The 16,421-nt window shown below is 43.5% G+C and overlaps 2 protein-coding genes across 6 annotated transcripts; both read left to right on the top strand.

The window, feature by feature from the left end:
- The first annotated feature begins 83 nt into the window (after window positions 1-83).
- Window positions 84-8,740, top strand: gsk3aa (glycogen synthase kinase 3 alpha a). Of its 2 annotated transcripts, none has more exons than XM_058046594.1 (11): window positions 84-463; window positions 3,000-3,085; window positions 3,467-3,568; window positions 3,647-3,730; window positions 3,797-3,907; window positions 4,420-4,550; window positions 4,649-4,853; window positions 4,922-5,017; window positions 6,029-6,215; window positions 6,454-6,528; window positions 6,765-8,740. In XM_058046594.1, the coding sequence occupies exons 1-11, from the start codon at window positions 289-291 to the stop codon at window positions 6,824-6,826; spliced, it is 1,314 nt and encodes a 437-aa protein (XP_057902577.1). In that variant the 5' UTR covers window positions 84-288; the 3' UTR covers window positions 6,827-8,740. The 2 variants fall into 2 exon arrangements, with proteins under 2 accessions (XP_057902577.1, XP_057902578.1); XM_058046595.1 differs by lacking the exon at window positions 84-463 and adding an exon at window positions 602-1,687.
- Window positions 8,741-9,272: 532 nt separating this feature from the next.
- Window positions 9,273-16,368, top strand: zgc:91910 (Zinc finger protein 706-like). Of its 4 annotated transcripts, none has more exons than XM_058046600.1 (4): window positions 9,273-9,591; window positions 10,287-10,425; window positions 13,897-14,032; window positions 14,118-16,368. In XM_058046600.1, the coding sequence occupies exons 2-3, from the start codon at window positions 10,291-10,293 to the stop codon at window positions 13,990-13,992; spliced, it is 231 nt and encodes a 76-aa protein (XP_057902583.1). In that variant the 5' UTR covers window positions 9,273-9,591; window positions 10,287-10,290; the 3' UTR covers window positions 13,993-14,032; window positions 14,118-16,368. The 4 variants fall into 4 exon arrangements, with proteins under 4 accessions (XP_057902583.1, XP_057902582.1, XP_057902579.1 ...); XM_058046599.1 differs by having other exon boundaries at window positions 9,297-9,575; window positions 13,897-14,002; XM_058046596.1 differs by having other exon boundaries at window positions 9,305-9,575.
- The last annotated feature ends 53 nt before the right edge of the window (window positions 16,369-16,421 follow it).

The raw sequence follows: 16,421 nt of genomic DNA on the forward strand, positions 1-16,421 counted from the left end.
TATAAACCCATGGACAGTTTTTGTTTGGCCTTTTTCCACTGTAATGGTTGTGAAAACCAAAGCAGTGAACCTGAGCGCGAGCGATACGGAACTACATGCCCCATGCTGCTTTGCGGCCGCTCTGTTTCTGGGTGTCTAGCAACAGCTAACCAGCCCAGACAGCCGGCGGCAGCAGCGACAGCGGTGGATCGGTCCTTACTGTAAAATTACTCGCAGTCGGGTTTTCACAGTTTAGGGTCGCTTGGCTGGAAAGAGTGGGGGAGACAACTGCGAGCCCTGCACAAAGATATGAGCGGCAGCGGGCGGCCCAGGACCAGCTCGTTTGCTGAGCCGCCAGGTGTTCCAGGAGCCGCCGCCGCGCCCGCCGGATCAGCCGCTGCCGTGGGGAGCAGCACAGGAAAGTCCGGGGTCCCGCAGGCCTCCGGCAGCAGCTTGTCAGGATGCTCGAACCTCAAGCTAGCAAGTATGCTTTTAAGTACTATACCATCAATTGCGCTCTTTGTTGGATTTGACTATAATAACGCAATTTCCGACGTTACCGTCCACCAGTCACCCCCTCGAAGACAGTCCGTCCCTTTTAGTCCCTCCTGCTCGCTAGCATGCTAACGCTAGCCACTTGTTTTGTACCAGTTCACCGCCCAGCCAGTCACTGAGCTTAGCCAGTTCGTTGCTAAATAAACATTCTGCAGTCAGCATATTTGCTACTTCTTCACTAATATCTCCTCACGATGCTCACTGTTGAAACAGCAAAACAGGACAAATGTGACCATGCTCGACTGGAGTATCGGCTAAACGGGCATTGTTCCTCGGAGCTACCGGTGGCTCGCATCGTCAGGTCCTGCTGGAAAGTTGCCTCCTCACAAGGTCACCTGGGGGGGTCCACACGCCTCGGAAGGACGCCAGTGATTGATACCCAGGGCTGTTTGGCCTGACAACTGTGTCCGTTTTGCTGTTGCTTATTGGGAAGTTGATCTTATTTCCACTTGACTGAGATTGTTTCCCACTAGGGCCTTTAAAAGTGTCTCTTTTGGATGTGATGGATGTGTTTTCAGATATGAGGCTTATCCATAGAGGCGCCATTAACCCAGTTAGGCTGATGAATTGGAGGAAGAATGATTTGTGCTTTGACATTTTTACTAGAGAGTCACAATACTATACATAGCTTTCTGCTTCTCTTGGTATGGATAAGATAAGATTTTCATATCTACTTTTTAAATTCAGAGTTAACACCTGGAGGTAAGATGGATTGGAACAAATTTGGATTTGACTAACGGTACCTGTTGATTTGTTCTAATTACGACCAGAGTACCAGATTTATCACTTTGACATGCCTCTAATTATTGTGCACCCCTAATTTTTACCACTTGGACTTGCCTTTGTGTGCACGTTCACACACAAAACGGGCTAGAGTCAATTTTCTGTTCACGTAGACAGTCCCTAGACCACCTGAGAGATGGATCTTGGGGTCCGCCTGCCAGCGGACTTGAGTCTTGTCTTGAATATAATGTCATCAAATGTGAGCCAAGCAGAAAGCTGAATGAAAAAGAGTTACATGTGAATACCTGTCTCTTTCTCTCACAGTGTCGTGTTGATCATTAGCGTGACAGTTTTGACACCTTCATGTCATTTACAGTATATCCTCTTCCTAACATCTCAGCTGGTAAAAGAAATGCTCCAATGTTTCCAGGTAGTGCTGTTCCACTGTGGTGTGAGTGTGGCATTTCAATGAAAGTGACCTCTGTGGGTCAGCTTTGCGCGTGCAGGAATTATTTTTGCTCAGTGTGAACCTAAACATGACCCCCTCAGCGTGAGCGGCCCTCAGCTGGCATGTTTGAGAGAGGCACAGGAAAGGGTGACTTGACACTGTCAGAGAGGTACTAATTTAAACTTCTGTTTGTTATTGTAGTTGCTGAGAGCTCTTTGTAATATTTTTACCCAGGTATAACAAAGTAATCGCTCTGACATCTCTGTACGCTAGTCTGTGTAGTTTATTTGGAACGCACTTAACCCGAGTTGCAGTGAGGTACAGCACATGTTTACTTTTGCACTATTCAACTTGTGGGAAGAAGCAGAGCTAGGGGTGTCACAAGATTAAAAATGTGACAGAAAATAGATGCTCGTGGGCACTTGGGCTGGGATAATAAAAAATAATTCATCACCCAATAAGTGAAGATGAACTGGATCATATTGCCACATTTCAATTCATAAGCTTCACTGGTTGTGTTGTGTCACACCAACATGACATTTCGCACTTTGTTCAGCGGTCCTTGAACGCACCATAGTTGCTGTGAGATGCAAACTGAAAGCATATTCATGTATAATCCTCGCATCATATTCGGACATATTTCATTATTATCATGTTCATATTATATATGCTGTCTTTGGGCGAGAGGCGGGGTACACCCTGGACTGGTGGCCAGCCAATCACAGGGCACATATAGACAAACAACCATTCACACTCACATTCATAGGCTCCAGCACCCCCTGCGACCCTCGTGAGGAAAAAGCGGTAGAAAATGAATGAATGAATATTATATATGCTATAATAACTAATAATTTCTTACCAATAAACATTGAAAGAAGTTTGGTGCCAAGCACAAATATAATCATACAATTATTGTATCATTCTAATAAATTGGATTTGACTACAAAAAAAAAATATTTTGCATTTTCATTATACTTTCCTTAAAAGTAAAGTTCCAATCTCGTCTCGTTCTCGTAGACCCAATCACGTCTATCATCTTGTCCTGCGACCCCCCAGGGCTATTATGACTATCATCGGTTGTTGTCCACATGGAGGACCCACTGTCATAGTTTGAAGGACAAGATAGTAAGCTGGCCTATTTTTGGGTGATTCCCGGTTGAATTAGTCTTCAGTTTGAACTTTCCCTTCCAGACCGCTAGCATCCACGCTCTCACTCACCCACATATTCAAATGTGTGATGGATGCACAATGAGGTGACGTTAATGAAGCTACCTGTTGTCTGATTGCTTCCTAGGAGACAGCGGCAAGGTGACGACAGTGGTGGCCACACCGGGTCAGGGCCCGGACCGCCCACAGGAAGTGTCCTACACTGACATCAAGGCAAGTAGATGACATGAGAGGCCGATTTCCCGCTCCATTCGTTGAGATCGCAGCCCGTTTGTCGTCGCTTCTACACACATTATAACTCGCCTGGTCTGCCAGAGAATAAGAAGACGGAGCATGAGGGATAAGTAGGGGTGTCACCAGACAAGATTTTAACATTAATTCAAATAAATCGGGCATACTGGCTCATTTGTTTAGTTACATAAGAAATTGTCACATGATCTTCTAATCATATTTGGGTTTTTTTACACACTTTTCCAAATGCGCCATGGCCAGTTGTGCTAATTTGATGATTACGTCATCCCACCATTACCACAGTTAGATTGCAGTCCTGTGCTAAACCCTGAACATGTTTGGTTGTTTCGGCTCCCTCCTCAGGTGATCGGCAATGGCTCGTTCGGGGTGGTCTACCAGGCCCGCCTCATCGACAGCCAGGAGATGGTGGCCATCAAGAAGGTTCTCCAGGATAAGAGGTTCAAGGTGAGGTGCCCCTTGTTTCCTGCAAGCATCATCACCGTGACAAGTCCTCATGTGTGGAACCTTCCTGTGACCTTGCAGAACCGTGAGCTGCAGATCATGAGGAAGCTGGACCACTGCAACATCGTCAGACTACGTTACTTCTTCTACTCCAGTGGAGAGAAGGTCTGACCCTCCCTGCTTTTCATGCACGTGCAAGTGATTCATACCTCATTGTTTGTGTGCGCCTAGAAAGATGAAGTGTACCTCAACCTGGTGCTGGACTTTGTTCCTGAGACGGTCTACAGGGTCGCCCGGCATTTTAACAAGAACAAGAGCATCATTCCTATCATCTACGTCAAGGTACTGCTCCCACCTGCAGGGATGGTGCAGCCTTTCTCTGGAAGACGCCCAGTTTTCCCACTGGAGACAGCACCTCTCATTCACACTAAGTCATCATTTCTATTATATTTGTATATAATGTATATATGGCACACGTAATACTATGTGATTCGGGTAAAAATGTACAGCATGCATGTGTACCAAACCACAATTTTTCCATGTATATGAGATTTTGCACTCACTTGAACGCACCCCAGTTCACAAAAGTGAAACCTATACGTAACTTGACTGTATCCCCAGGGATCTGATTCCTTGCTAAATATAGTTGCTACGTTGATAGCAACCTTTGTTGCAGACCTGCTACATCTTTCTGTTCTCCGGCAGACCGGGTGCCGATGACGTGTTAATGAGCGGCGTTATGGGGACAGGCCCGTTTATGTGTTTATGAGTGACCAGGTAGCGCCAAATGTATTTGTGGCGGGCCGCCAAAACCAAATGAATGTCAGGATTTTGACAATGCCCTCTCTCCTCAGGTGTACATGTACCAGCTGTTTCGTAGCCTGGCCTACATCCACTCTCAAGGCGTGTGTCATCGTGACATCAAGCCCCAGAACCTGCTTGTGGACCCAGAGACTGCCATCCTCAAGCTGTGCGACTTTGGCAGGTGAGCCAGACGTGGCGGCCACCTGACGAATACGAGGACAAAGCGGGACAGCATGACACAAGAAAGGTGACAAAGTGGTTTGTTGTCTTTCCCTTTAGCGCCAAGCAGCTGGTCCGCGGCGAGCCCAACGTCTCGTATATCTGCTCGCGCTACTACCGGGCGCCGGAGCTCATATTTGGCGCCACCGATTACACGGCCAACATCGACATCTGGTCGGCGGGCTGCGTGCTGGCCGAGCTGCTGCTGGGCCAGCCCATCTTCCCCGGCGATAGCGGCGTGGACCAACTGGTGGAGATCATCAAGGTGAGTGAGCAGCCGATGTGGTCTCGGAGCGTTTGAACTCCACTCTCATCACTGCTCTCGCCCCGCAGGTGCTCGGCACCCCGACTAGGGAGCAGATTCGAGAGATGAACCCCAACTACACCGAATTCAAGTTCCCTCAGATCAAAGCTCATCCTTGGACCAAGGTAATGCTGATGATTAGATCATCATCTGATATTTTTGCGGCCAATGAGGGAATTGTGATGTCATAAAAAAAGCTCAGACAAAACCGATCAATTAAAAAAATGCTCCAACGAGGTAAGTTTAACCATACTGTGCAGGTGAGCAAATCAAGCGCTCCTTTTTCTCCTGCCTGTGACGTTAACGCCTTGTTAGAACTTCCAAATTGTACCAAATGCTCCGCGATGAAGGGGGAAAAAAATCTAATCGAGCACACAAAAAACCTTCTCAGCCACCCGAAACGCCAGAACCACGGCTTTTGTGCAAAAGCTCTGCCAGAAGACCTCTGTGGTGGCACACTGATTGCTCGGAGCATGTGCCTGAATACAGTACACCTTGCTGGGCCGCTTTATTCTCTGGTTCTCCTGATAGTATGGATGTTCATTCATTCATTCATTTTCTACCGCTTATACTCATGAGGGTCGCGGGGTGCTGGAGTCTATCCCAGCTGTCTTTGGGCGAGAGGCGGGGTACACCCTGGACTGGTGGCCAGCCAATCACAGGGCACATATAGACAAACAACCATTCCCACTCACATTCATACCTATGGACAATTTGGAGTGGCCAATTAACCTAGCATGTTTTTGGAATGTGGGAGGAAACCGGAGTACCCGGAGAAAACCCACGCATGCACAGAACATGCAAACTCCACATAGAGATTGAATTGAACTCGGGTCTCCTAGCTGTGAGGTCTGCACTCGTCCGCCGTGCAGCCCTAGTATGGGTGTGGTAGTCGTAATCTCATGATAGTTGGCAAAGACCTGATGAGGTTATTTAGTGCTAATGTGCATATTAATTCATGCTAGGACGCTGCCTTTTACCACACACATCAACCTGCCACGTAATAATCTCCTCTCTGGAAAAAGTCCAGTAATTCAGTAGCGGACTCAAGTACTTCTCTATGAGCACAACAGTGTTGGCCATTTTAGCAGACATTTACAACCATTGTCGTGAAGCAATATGTTTGTCACGTTCAGGTGTTCAAGCCTCGCACGCCCCCGGAGGCCATTGCGCTCTGCTCTCGCCTGCTGGAGTACACGCCGGCCTCCCGCCTCTCTCCGCTGGAGGCGTGTTCGCACACCTTCTTTGACGAGCTGAGGCAGCCCAACACGCGACTGCCCAGCGGGCGCGAGCTGCCCATGCTCTTCAACTTCAGCACTACAGGTACTCACACTCATTGTCTGGAGAACATTTTTTACGTCAAACAATATATTTGAGCTTTGTGGATATAGGTTGTTACCGCTAAAAAAGAATCCAAACAAAACATGGATGATAAACACGTTCTTCATTGAGGCTTTGTTGTTTTAGTCAGCCAATATTTGATTATTTATTTACATCATTCATGCGTGGACGTGGTAATAATGTGAAATAAACGACACCGTATGTTTTTATGTGTTTGCAGAGTTGTCCATCCAGCCTCAGCTGAACTCCACACTCGTCCCTCCACACGCTCGCGCTCACACGGCCGCTTCTCACGGTGGGAAAAGTCCTCTTATTTATGTTGACGTTGTGTTTGTCATTAAAGTCACACAAAGCATATTCTAGCATCACAAATTGGCATTTTGAGGGCTTTATATGGACATGTGTTTTTGGACGTTGGCAGGGAATCTTGGAACATAACGCCCTCCTGCAGTGGGGATCTACTGTGTATCCTAAAGGGTTGTTTTTATTGTATGTTTGTTGCTAACGCTCTCTTTATGTGGGCTCCCCTAGATGGTACCGGCCCCGATGCCTCTCAGCTGGGTTCAGCACCAGGATCTCTTAACAACATCTGAAGCGACCAGTCCTCTGCTTTGCCCGGCAGCCAGCCCCGCCCCCTCCTACTCTCTCTTACACACACACACACACACACACATACAGAGATAACCGCTCATCTCTGCGCTGCTTGCTGTCCTGGTAGATGATGTTTTTGTACAGTGAACGCATTCAACAACACCGCAGCTGGAGAGACACACACACACACACACACACACACCTACATACACACACACACACGCACACAGAGTGCTGTCTGGCTGCTGCTACAGTGATATGTGAAGGTTCAATAGTGGGGGCTGGTCCTCTTCTTTTTTTTTTTTTTTTTTAAATCAATTTCCCTTCTCGTCTTCATCCATGTTTGTGTTTATTTATTTGACTTTTCCTGACCTGGATTGATTTTCTTTCCCTGAGGTCTTCTGCTACCTGTTCAAGTCATGTTGACGTTTTAAGTGAGAAAGAGGTCAAACTGCCTGAGCGAGACCAGAATGTTCTGTGGGTCATCAGGGTGGAGGACGTGTTCACTCAGGAGATATTCCCATCCTCTTCCATGCACCCTTTGATTATCATTCTTATTCTTATTCTTATTAATAATATTGACCGCAAGTTCAGGCTCTGTGCTTTCTTTTCAGCCAAATCATTTAAATCCCAAAAAGACAAGAAACGTCCTTTTACGGTGCCTCTCCAATTGTGTTTTTAGACTTAAAAAAAAATGTTTTAAAGCCCCGTACCCCGCTTGAGGCACGGAAAGCAGCGCTCACTGTCGTTTGGCTTATCTTCATGTTGCAAAGGAATGACGTCATGTAACCTCAACGCCCGGCTTGGAAGGCAGAGGTCGTCAGAGGTTGAAGTACTTGATGAATGTCAGCGGTCCTCATGTAGCAGCATTCATCTTTTTGTCACTTGGACTGTCGCCTCCGCTGCCAGTCAGTCATGTTTTTTTTCCTGGCACATTCATGTTGTGACTGAAAGATTAATTTTCCTTCTCTTGCCTAATGCACACATGCTTGACCTTTCTCCAAAGCCATTGTCATGCCCGGGCCGCCCATGTAAATATCATGGATTTTTATGATTTGACTTGCTTTTCCAGAGCTGTTTATATCTCCGTTCACCCATTCTATCTGTATGTTTGTTTCTTGTTTATTTTGTAAATACGCCCCCTGTGTCACCACGCAAACTGTAAATATTGCAAAAGAAGAAGAAGAAAAAAAGACTCCTGTTTGTCAACGACCTTTCTCTCTCTTTCTCGTCGGAGTAGCTGTTCACTGATCAGGTTTCCTTAGCTCTTCCTGTGTCTCTTCCCTGTGCAAACTCGATATCCCTCCCTCCCTCCCCACGCTGTAGGATGCTCTTACACCACATAGCCTGCAGGTGGCGCCAAAGCGGCCCAGTAGCTCGGACCCTCTTCCGTCTCTTGATGCGGCGCCCGCCTGCTGTTTGTTTATTTGTGCGTGTCATGACCCCTGTGCAGTATTGAGGGAGGAAAAAGTGGCTTTGTGTCAGAAGCGTTTGCAGGGAACTTACATCTTGTGATCTGTGTGTGTGTGTGTGTGAGAAATATATCTCCCGGGTATGGACGAGAAATCACAAGACGATGCTAATAACTTTGGGCACTTTTCTAATGTGTTCTTAAGGATCTCAGAAGTGCTGCTAATTATCACAAGATCACACTGATGTGGTGCGAATGCAAACAAAGCCTCAGCGTGCGTGTGTGAGACCTCCTTAGAGGTGTGACTGTTTTTATTCCCTCCTTGATTTTACACCTTTTTACCGTTTCATTTGGCTGTGATTGCGTGTGTGGGTGTGCGTGTACGTGTGCGTGCGTGTGGCCTCGCGAAGAGAAGGAGAGAGAAAATCATGTGTCTGTTCTGTGCGCGTGCGCGTGTGTATATGTGAATTCATTTACTGTAATAAAGTGTTGAAACTGTGTTTAACTGGCGTGTTTTTAGTTTGTATTCTATCCAGCCTAGTTTGCCAAAGTGGGGTACTTTGTACTTTTTTTTTTATCGTGAAAGCAAATTTCCCCTTCACTAAACGATAGCCACCGTGAGTGGACACAAAAATGAAGCAAAGCAAATGTAAGCCATTCACAAGGAAGTCGGACTGCAATATGATATATGTAGGGTGATTACTTATCTATTTAACAGCGCTCATGTCAAAATGTAACCATAAAAAATACACATTTTTGACTCGGAATTAATAAAAATTTCATTAACCGAGTAATTATGTTCAGTATTTCAAATTGGGTTCACATTTCTGAACGGGTACGCCACTGTAAAAAGTTAGGGCGCCACTGCTGTACACAGTACAATGTGTTGAAGTTACTGTAGTTCACCTCCGCGCCAGAGGGGCGCTAATTCCTTTCCGTGGCAGTTTTGTGGCACACATCTGAAGACATCTTTTCCTTTGTCGTTCAAGTATGACGACTACGACAACAAAATAGTTACAAAATCGTATACATCAGTCAATTCACCCCAATATGTATACGGTGTGAACTGCTTACTTGATTCATAAAAAAATGAATCGATTTAGTCCCTCCTTTTTCGCTCCGTAGCAAAGATGGCGATGGTCGAGGGCTGTTAGGGTACACTCACCGTTTGGGCCGTGTTGAGTGAGTGCAACATCCGGGTACTGGCAGTGCACTGCAATTACTACGTACAATGTGAGCGCACTTATGTACTGAAAATGCTAAGTGTAAGTACGTAAGTGTGCGAATTGAGATACACCTTCCTGAATTTGGATACAGCTCGAGCCTGCTAAACGTCGAAGGTAAAAGAGTAAACACGTATGTTACATATGTCTGTTAACATATCAAACTTGTTTCCTCGCTTCAATGCAATGTTTAAGTTCCGACACCGCCTCAAAACAAGCAGTCTGAATATCGGAGTTATCTTGGCGTCGCTTGTCTCGTGGAGCTAATTCTGTTAGCGAGTTAGCCCCGAAGGGTAAAGCATTTCTAATGGAGAATACTTTTACGCAACTCGAGTTTTATGACCATTAAGTTCAAATAAAAAGTATATCTAACACAGATGGTAATGACACTTACATCACTATGACATATATAAAACATATTACACATATACAAGGTGAACTCGATCTCTTTCACAGGCTACATGTACGCCAACGACAAGTACTACACACTATTCATTTTATTCAAATAAGTTATAAAAAAAACACCAACAGTGTAATTCAACCAACAATTGTAGTGCAAGTACTTGCATAGGGAGGGCGAGAAAACGAAACCAAAACAGAATCACTGTGGTTTATTTCCATTTTATATTTGAACTAACACTAACTAGCTAACTAACTAACTAGCTTACACAGAAAACAAGTACTAAACTACTACTGTATGACTGCATAGCGTGTTACTAAGTGTGCACTAACCTTACGTTGCTAGAACCTGCGCACTAGTAAACCACTACTCTGTTTGCACACACACGTTTCAATCTGGTGCTGTTTGTGTTTGTGTTTGTGCTGCAGGGCCATGGCTCGCGGGCAGCAGAAGATTCAGTCCCAGCAGAAGAACGCTAAGAAGGCCGCTGAGAAGAAGAAATCTCAGGGTGCCGACCAGAAGACGGCGGCCAAGGTGGCTCTGGTCCACACGTGTCCCGTCTGCAGGGTGGGTACCCACACCTTTGCCTTATATGCCAACTAGGCTCTGAGCAGTACTATACACATATTCAGCATATTCACTACATAGTATGTTTTACGTAGTCACGCCACTAAACTACATAGTGTGCTACTGAGTGTACCCTGACTCAGTAGTGTGTAAATACTCACGACACGGTTTACCATGTCGTGAGTATTTACCCACTACAGTATATACCAAGCAGTATGCACACCGCTACACGACATAGTATCCCTACTAAACTATTTGCTTTGTATGTACACACTAATGAACTATCTACTTAGAACAGGGGTGCTCATTAAGTCGATCGCGATCTACCGGTCGATCGCGGAGGTGGTACTGGTCGATCGCTGGTCAATCGCGGCGTGACATTAAAAAAATATCATCCTCGCATCAATGCCGTCACTTGATTGATATACAGGGGAGCCATTCAGATGACAACTGAATGTTGCCCTTCAGCGACCAATCAAATCAAACAACGTCTCTAAGTGCAGCAGAACTTACGATGTCAGCCTATCATCCATCCCCGTTACTTGATTGACATACAGGACAACCAGTCAGATGACAACTGCATTTTGACCTTTAGGTCACCGCTCATGTGTAAACAACGATGCAAAGTGCTAAGCTAGTCGGCGAATTGCAAGATTTTAAGCCCTCGCTAAAGTTTATGGTCACTAAAATGAGTGAAGGAGCTGGACCAAGTAAAAAGGCAAAAACTGGACCAAGTAAAAAGGCAAAAAACATATCACTTCCATACGGATATGGAATATTATACGGATATTATGATACGGATATTATCCATGACTGATAAACATTTGGAAGTGTGCTTGAGGCTGGCTATCAGCAGCTACTGTCCGGACTATGCATCCCTGGCTGGTTCAATTCAGTGCAAGTCATCAAAGTAAACTCAGGTAATTACAAAAAAATTTAATAGTTAATTATGTGTGTTTTGCAATATTGGCTCATTTGGTTATGTAAGGTACATCAACATACATTGTACGTACAAATAATCCTCAATACATTTGAAAATAAATAGATGTTTTGCATTTTTGTAGTGGGTAGATCATTTTGACTCGGTCATTTTAAAAGTAGCTCGCATGCTGAAAAAGTGTGAGCACCCCTGAATTAGAAGTATGCACACTACTACTTTTCATAGTGTACCCTACTAAACTATATAGTTAGTATTTTCACACTAATGAACTACGACTCCTGTGCACACTACTACACTTCAGTAAGCTATCTTACTAAACCATGTCGTTAGTATTTATGCACTAATGAACTACTGTGATATGAACTAAATAACTACATAGATAGTATGTACTCATTAATTAACTATGTATCTACTTAGAAGTATGCACGCTACTACATTTCATAGTGTACCCTACTAAACTATATAGTTAGTATTTACACACTAATGAACCTCTACTCCTGTGCACACTACTACACTTCGTAGTATATCTTACTAAACCATGTTGTTAGTATTTATGCACTAATGAACTACTACATGAACTAAATAACTACGTAGATAGTATTTACACACTAACGAACTACTACTCCTGTGCACACTACTACACTTCATAGTATATCTTACTAAACCATGTCGTTAGTATTTATGCACTAATGAACTACTATGATATGAACTAAATAGCTACGTAGATAGTATGTACTCATTAATTAACTACTATGTATCTACTTAGAAGTATGCACACTACTACATTTCATAGTCTACCCTACTAAACTATATAGTTAGTATTTACACACTAATGAACTACTGCACCTCACACGGTGGACGAGTGGTTAGCATGTTGGCCACACAGTCCGGAGATTGGAAAGACCTGGGTTCGTTTCTCTGCTCGGCCATCTCTGTGTGGAGTATGCATGTTCTCCCCATACATGCCTTTCTTTGATTTAGTATATAGTACTTCATTGGTGTGTAAATACAACCGACATGCTGTGATATATGTATGAGGTACTATGAAGTGTAGTAGTGTCCATAGGAGTAGTAGTTCATTGGTGTGTAAAAACATGTTTTAGTATGACGTACTATGAAGTGTAGTAGTGTGCATACTAGTAGTACTTCATTGGTGTGTAAAAACAAACAAGCTTTAGTATGACGTAGTATGAAGTGTAGTAGTGTGCATATTAGTAGTAGTTCATATGTGTGTAAAAACTAACCACATGCTTTAGTATGACGTACGATGAAGTGTAGTAGTGTGCATATTAGTAGTAGTTTATTGGTGTGTAAAAACTAACCACATGCTTTAGTATGACGTACGATGAAGTGTAATAGTGTGCATATTAGTAGTAGTTTATTGGTGTGTAAAAACTAACATGCTTTAGTATGACGTACTATGAAGTGTAATAGTGTGCATATTAGTAGTAGTTTATTGGTGTGTAAAAACTAACATGCTTTAGTATGACTTACTATGAAGTGTAATAGTGTGCATATTAGTAGTAGTTTATTGGTGTGTAAAAACTAACATGCTTTAGTATGACGTACTATGAAGTGTAGTAGTGTGCATTTTAGTAGTATTTCATATGTGCGTAAAAACTAACCACATGCTTTAGTATGACGTACTATGAAGTGTAGTAGTGTGCCTATTAGTAGTAGTTCATATGTGTGTAAAAACTAACATGCTTTAGTATGAGGTACTATGAAGTGTAGTAGTGTGCATATTAGTAGGAGTTCATATGTGTGTAAAAACTAACATGCTTTAGTATGACGTACTATGACGTGTGTAAAAACTAACAACATAGTTTTTGAATACATATGCACACGACTAAACTGTAGAGTACTACAGTACTAAAGTACTTGTAAGTAGACATCCCTTACGGGAAAAAAAATATTGCAGTATATTGGCAAATATAATGCTATGTATTAGGAAATATATTCCCATATATGGGATCTTATGTTCATATTTTCCAATATATGCATAGATCATATATGTGTATATATGGATACATATAAAAATATCTTGCGACCAAGACCAAAAAGGCACTATATTTTTTTACATGTGTATGTATGTATGTATATATATATATATATATATATTTTACATGTACTTTCCGAACATAGCATATGCATGGACACTGTAGCCTAAAGAAAAAAGTGAAGCCAAAAATGTGCAATACAAAAATACCAGTTTTATTGAAGTACGTTGAACTGAAACGTACTTTGGCGTTAAATGTTCAATGGTCCACACTGGATCTTGGAGGTACATTGGAGGTACACATGCGTAGAAGCTTGCATATACCCGTGTTGCATACTGTACAAGGTGTATTTTATAAGGAACTATCAGACTATTGTACTATTATGAATGTGAGAGGCTTGCATATACTATTTTTGCATACTGTACAAAGTGTATTTTATAAGGAACTATCAGACCATTGTACTATTATGAATGTGTATTTTATAAGGAACTATCAGACCATTGTACTATTACGAATGTGTGTGTATCGTAGACCCAGATGCCTGATCCCAAGACGTTCAAGCAGCACTTTGAGAGCAAACACCCCAAGTCCCCGATGCCCCCCGAGCTGGCTGACGTTCAGGCTTGAAGGAGAACAGGCTGGTGAAAACATTGGCACTCAGACTAACGTACTTTTTCATGTGCAGTGAATATGTCTTATTGTACACACGCTGATATTAGCCGTAGGGTGATGACTACTTTCATCTGTTTTAGACAAACAACTACTTGGACTAAAAGGCTGACTCGTGGACCGTGAAGCACTTGGTAGTACGCACTTGGAAGTACACCCTTTGTGGACCATAAGACACTGGGACCTGGCAGGTTAAGGACATTGGCCAAAGTGTGTGTGTGTGTGTGAGAGAGACAGAGTAGGAGGAGGGCAGCCCATGTTTAAAGAAAACATATTTATTATATAAAGCAACTTGCTTGACTTGCTGAATGATGATGATGATGATGATGGTGATGATGATCCACTCATGCTGAGGAGAAGAAGCGTGTTGGTTGTTCCAGGCTCTCCACCCTGGAGTCGGACAGAGAGGTGACACTAGGAAACCACTCAAGGTCTCTGCTTGCTGCTCCTCAGTCAGTCAGCGTCGTCCTCCTTGGACGCTCCTCCTTGCATCAGCAACGCAATAAGTTTACCTTTCATTCTTTCATCAGCCGCAACGTGATTGACAGACGAGTAGTCATGACCTTCTTTTCACAAGCAGAGTAAAAAGTGACTTTCGATGAACATTTCTTTCCGAAGCATTTCACTACATGCAGCATTCTGTCATGTGACCAGTCTTCACGTTTGTACGACTTTTTTAAACGACCATGTAGCTTACAAATAGAGACAAATAAAAGCAGCATGTTGCAAAAGGAAAGGTGTGTGTGTGTGTGTGTGTGTGTGTGTGTGTGTGTGTGTGTGTGTGTGTGTGTGTGTGTGCGTGCGTGCGTGCGTGCGTGCGTGCGTGCGTGCGTGCGTGCGTGCGTGCGTGCGTGCGTGCGTGCGTGCGTGCGTGCGTGCGTGCGTGCGTGCGTGCGTGCGTGCGTGCGTGCGTGCGTGTTCACTGATATTTAAATAAGATGAAGGTGGGTGCTGCCTAAAGACTTGACGTTCATTGTGGGCATGACAGAAGAGCGGAGCTTGACAAGGTGAACCTGGAGCAAACCTCATGTCATGCAACACATCTTCAAACAACTTACAGTACATCTGTTTAACATTTACATCCAAAAATGAAGGACATAGGCTGCACGGTGCTCGAGTGGTTAGCGCGCAGGCCTCACCCGAGTTCAATTCCACCCTCGGCCATCTCTGTGTGGAGTTTGCATGTTCTCCCCGTGCATGCGTGGGTTTTCTCCGGGTACTCCGGTTTCCTCCCACATTCCAAAAACATGCTAGGTTAATTGGCCACTCCAAATTGTCCATAGGTATGAATGTGAGTGGGAATGACAGCTGGGATAGGCTCCAGCACCCCCACGACCCTTGTGAGGATAAGCAATAGAAAATGAATGAATGAAGGATGTATTTCATTGATAATTTGACAAAGAAGAAACTTGACCATTTAGCAGTAGATTATAAACTTAAAGGGCTAACATTGACATATACTGTTTTATGACTAGACAGGATTTTACCAGTGTTCTTCAGTGTACATGCGGTGCCATAAACCTTCCACTAGGTGGTGCTAGAATACATTTGTTAAACACTAGATTTTATGCTTTTATTTTTTTTCCTTTACCGTATAGTTTAGTTGTTTTCATTTATTTTAGACAAAGAACTAATTCGGCTAAGATGCTGGCTACGCACTTGGAAGTACACACTTTGTGGACCATGAAAGACACTGGGACGTGGCAAGTTAAGGACATTGGCCAAAGTGTCTGTAACCAGTTAATGAGAGTTGCAATGAGAAATAAATATTAGAAAATACTGGACTAGTATCAGAAGAGATGAGGTAGGACTCGGGGAAGAGGAATCGACCTGGATACACAGTCTTCAGCTTTGCTAGAGCGGTGGATTGAATATTTACTAGGGCTGTCAAATGAATAACATTTTTAATCAGATTAATCATTAATCACCATGTCTCACTATTTCTGAAATATGCCCATTTTACTGTATTTTTATTGAAAGAAAGACACATTATAGGACAGGATTATGTATATTTGTATGTATTAACAGCAACAAAATCAAATTAAAGATGACACACATGTCCGAAAATCAATTTACCAAACACTGCATTAATTAATTGTTGCCTGAAGTCAGCTGGAATAGGCTCCAGCTTACCCCCATCACCCTTGGGAGGATACGTGGTCGAGAAGATGGATGGTTCCTTTCCTTTAATATGAGATTATTTGAATCAGACTTTGAAATGTTTTATTATGAGCAATGATGCGTTGCGTTCAAGAACACCATGTCATTTAGGATGTATTCACATGTTTTGAGTGAATTTTAAATGGATCAGCATCATTAAATGCAGAACAATAACCACTTATTAGTTTTATTTGCATTTCTGTTTTTCACCAGAGTCACCAACCTTT

The sequence above is a fragment of the Doryrhamphus excisus genome, chromosome 14 (assembly GCF_030265055.1).
Source record: "Doryrhamphus excisus isolate RoL2022-K1 chromosome 14, RoL_Dexc_1.0, whole genome shotgun sequence".
In the NCBI taxonomy this organism is placed as follows: domain Eukaryota; kingdom Metazoa; phylum Chordata; class Actinopteri; order Syngnathiformes; family Syngnathidae; genus Doryrhamphus; species Doryrhamphus excisus.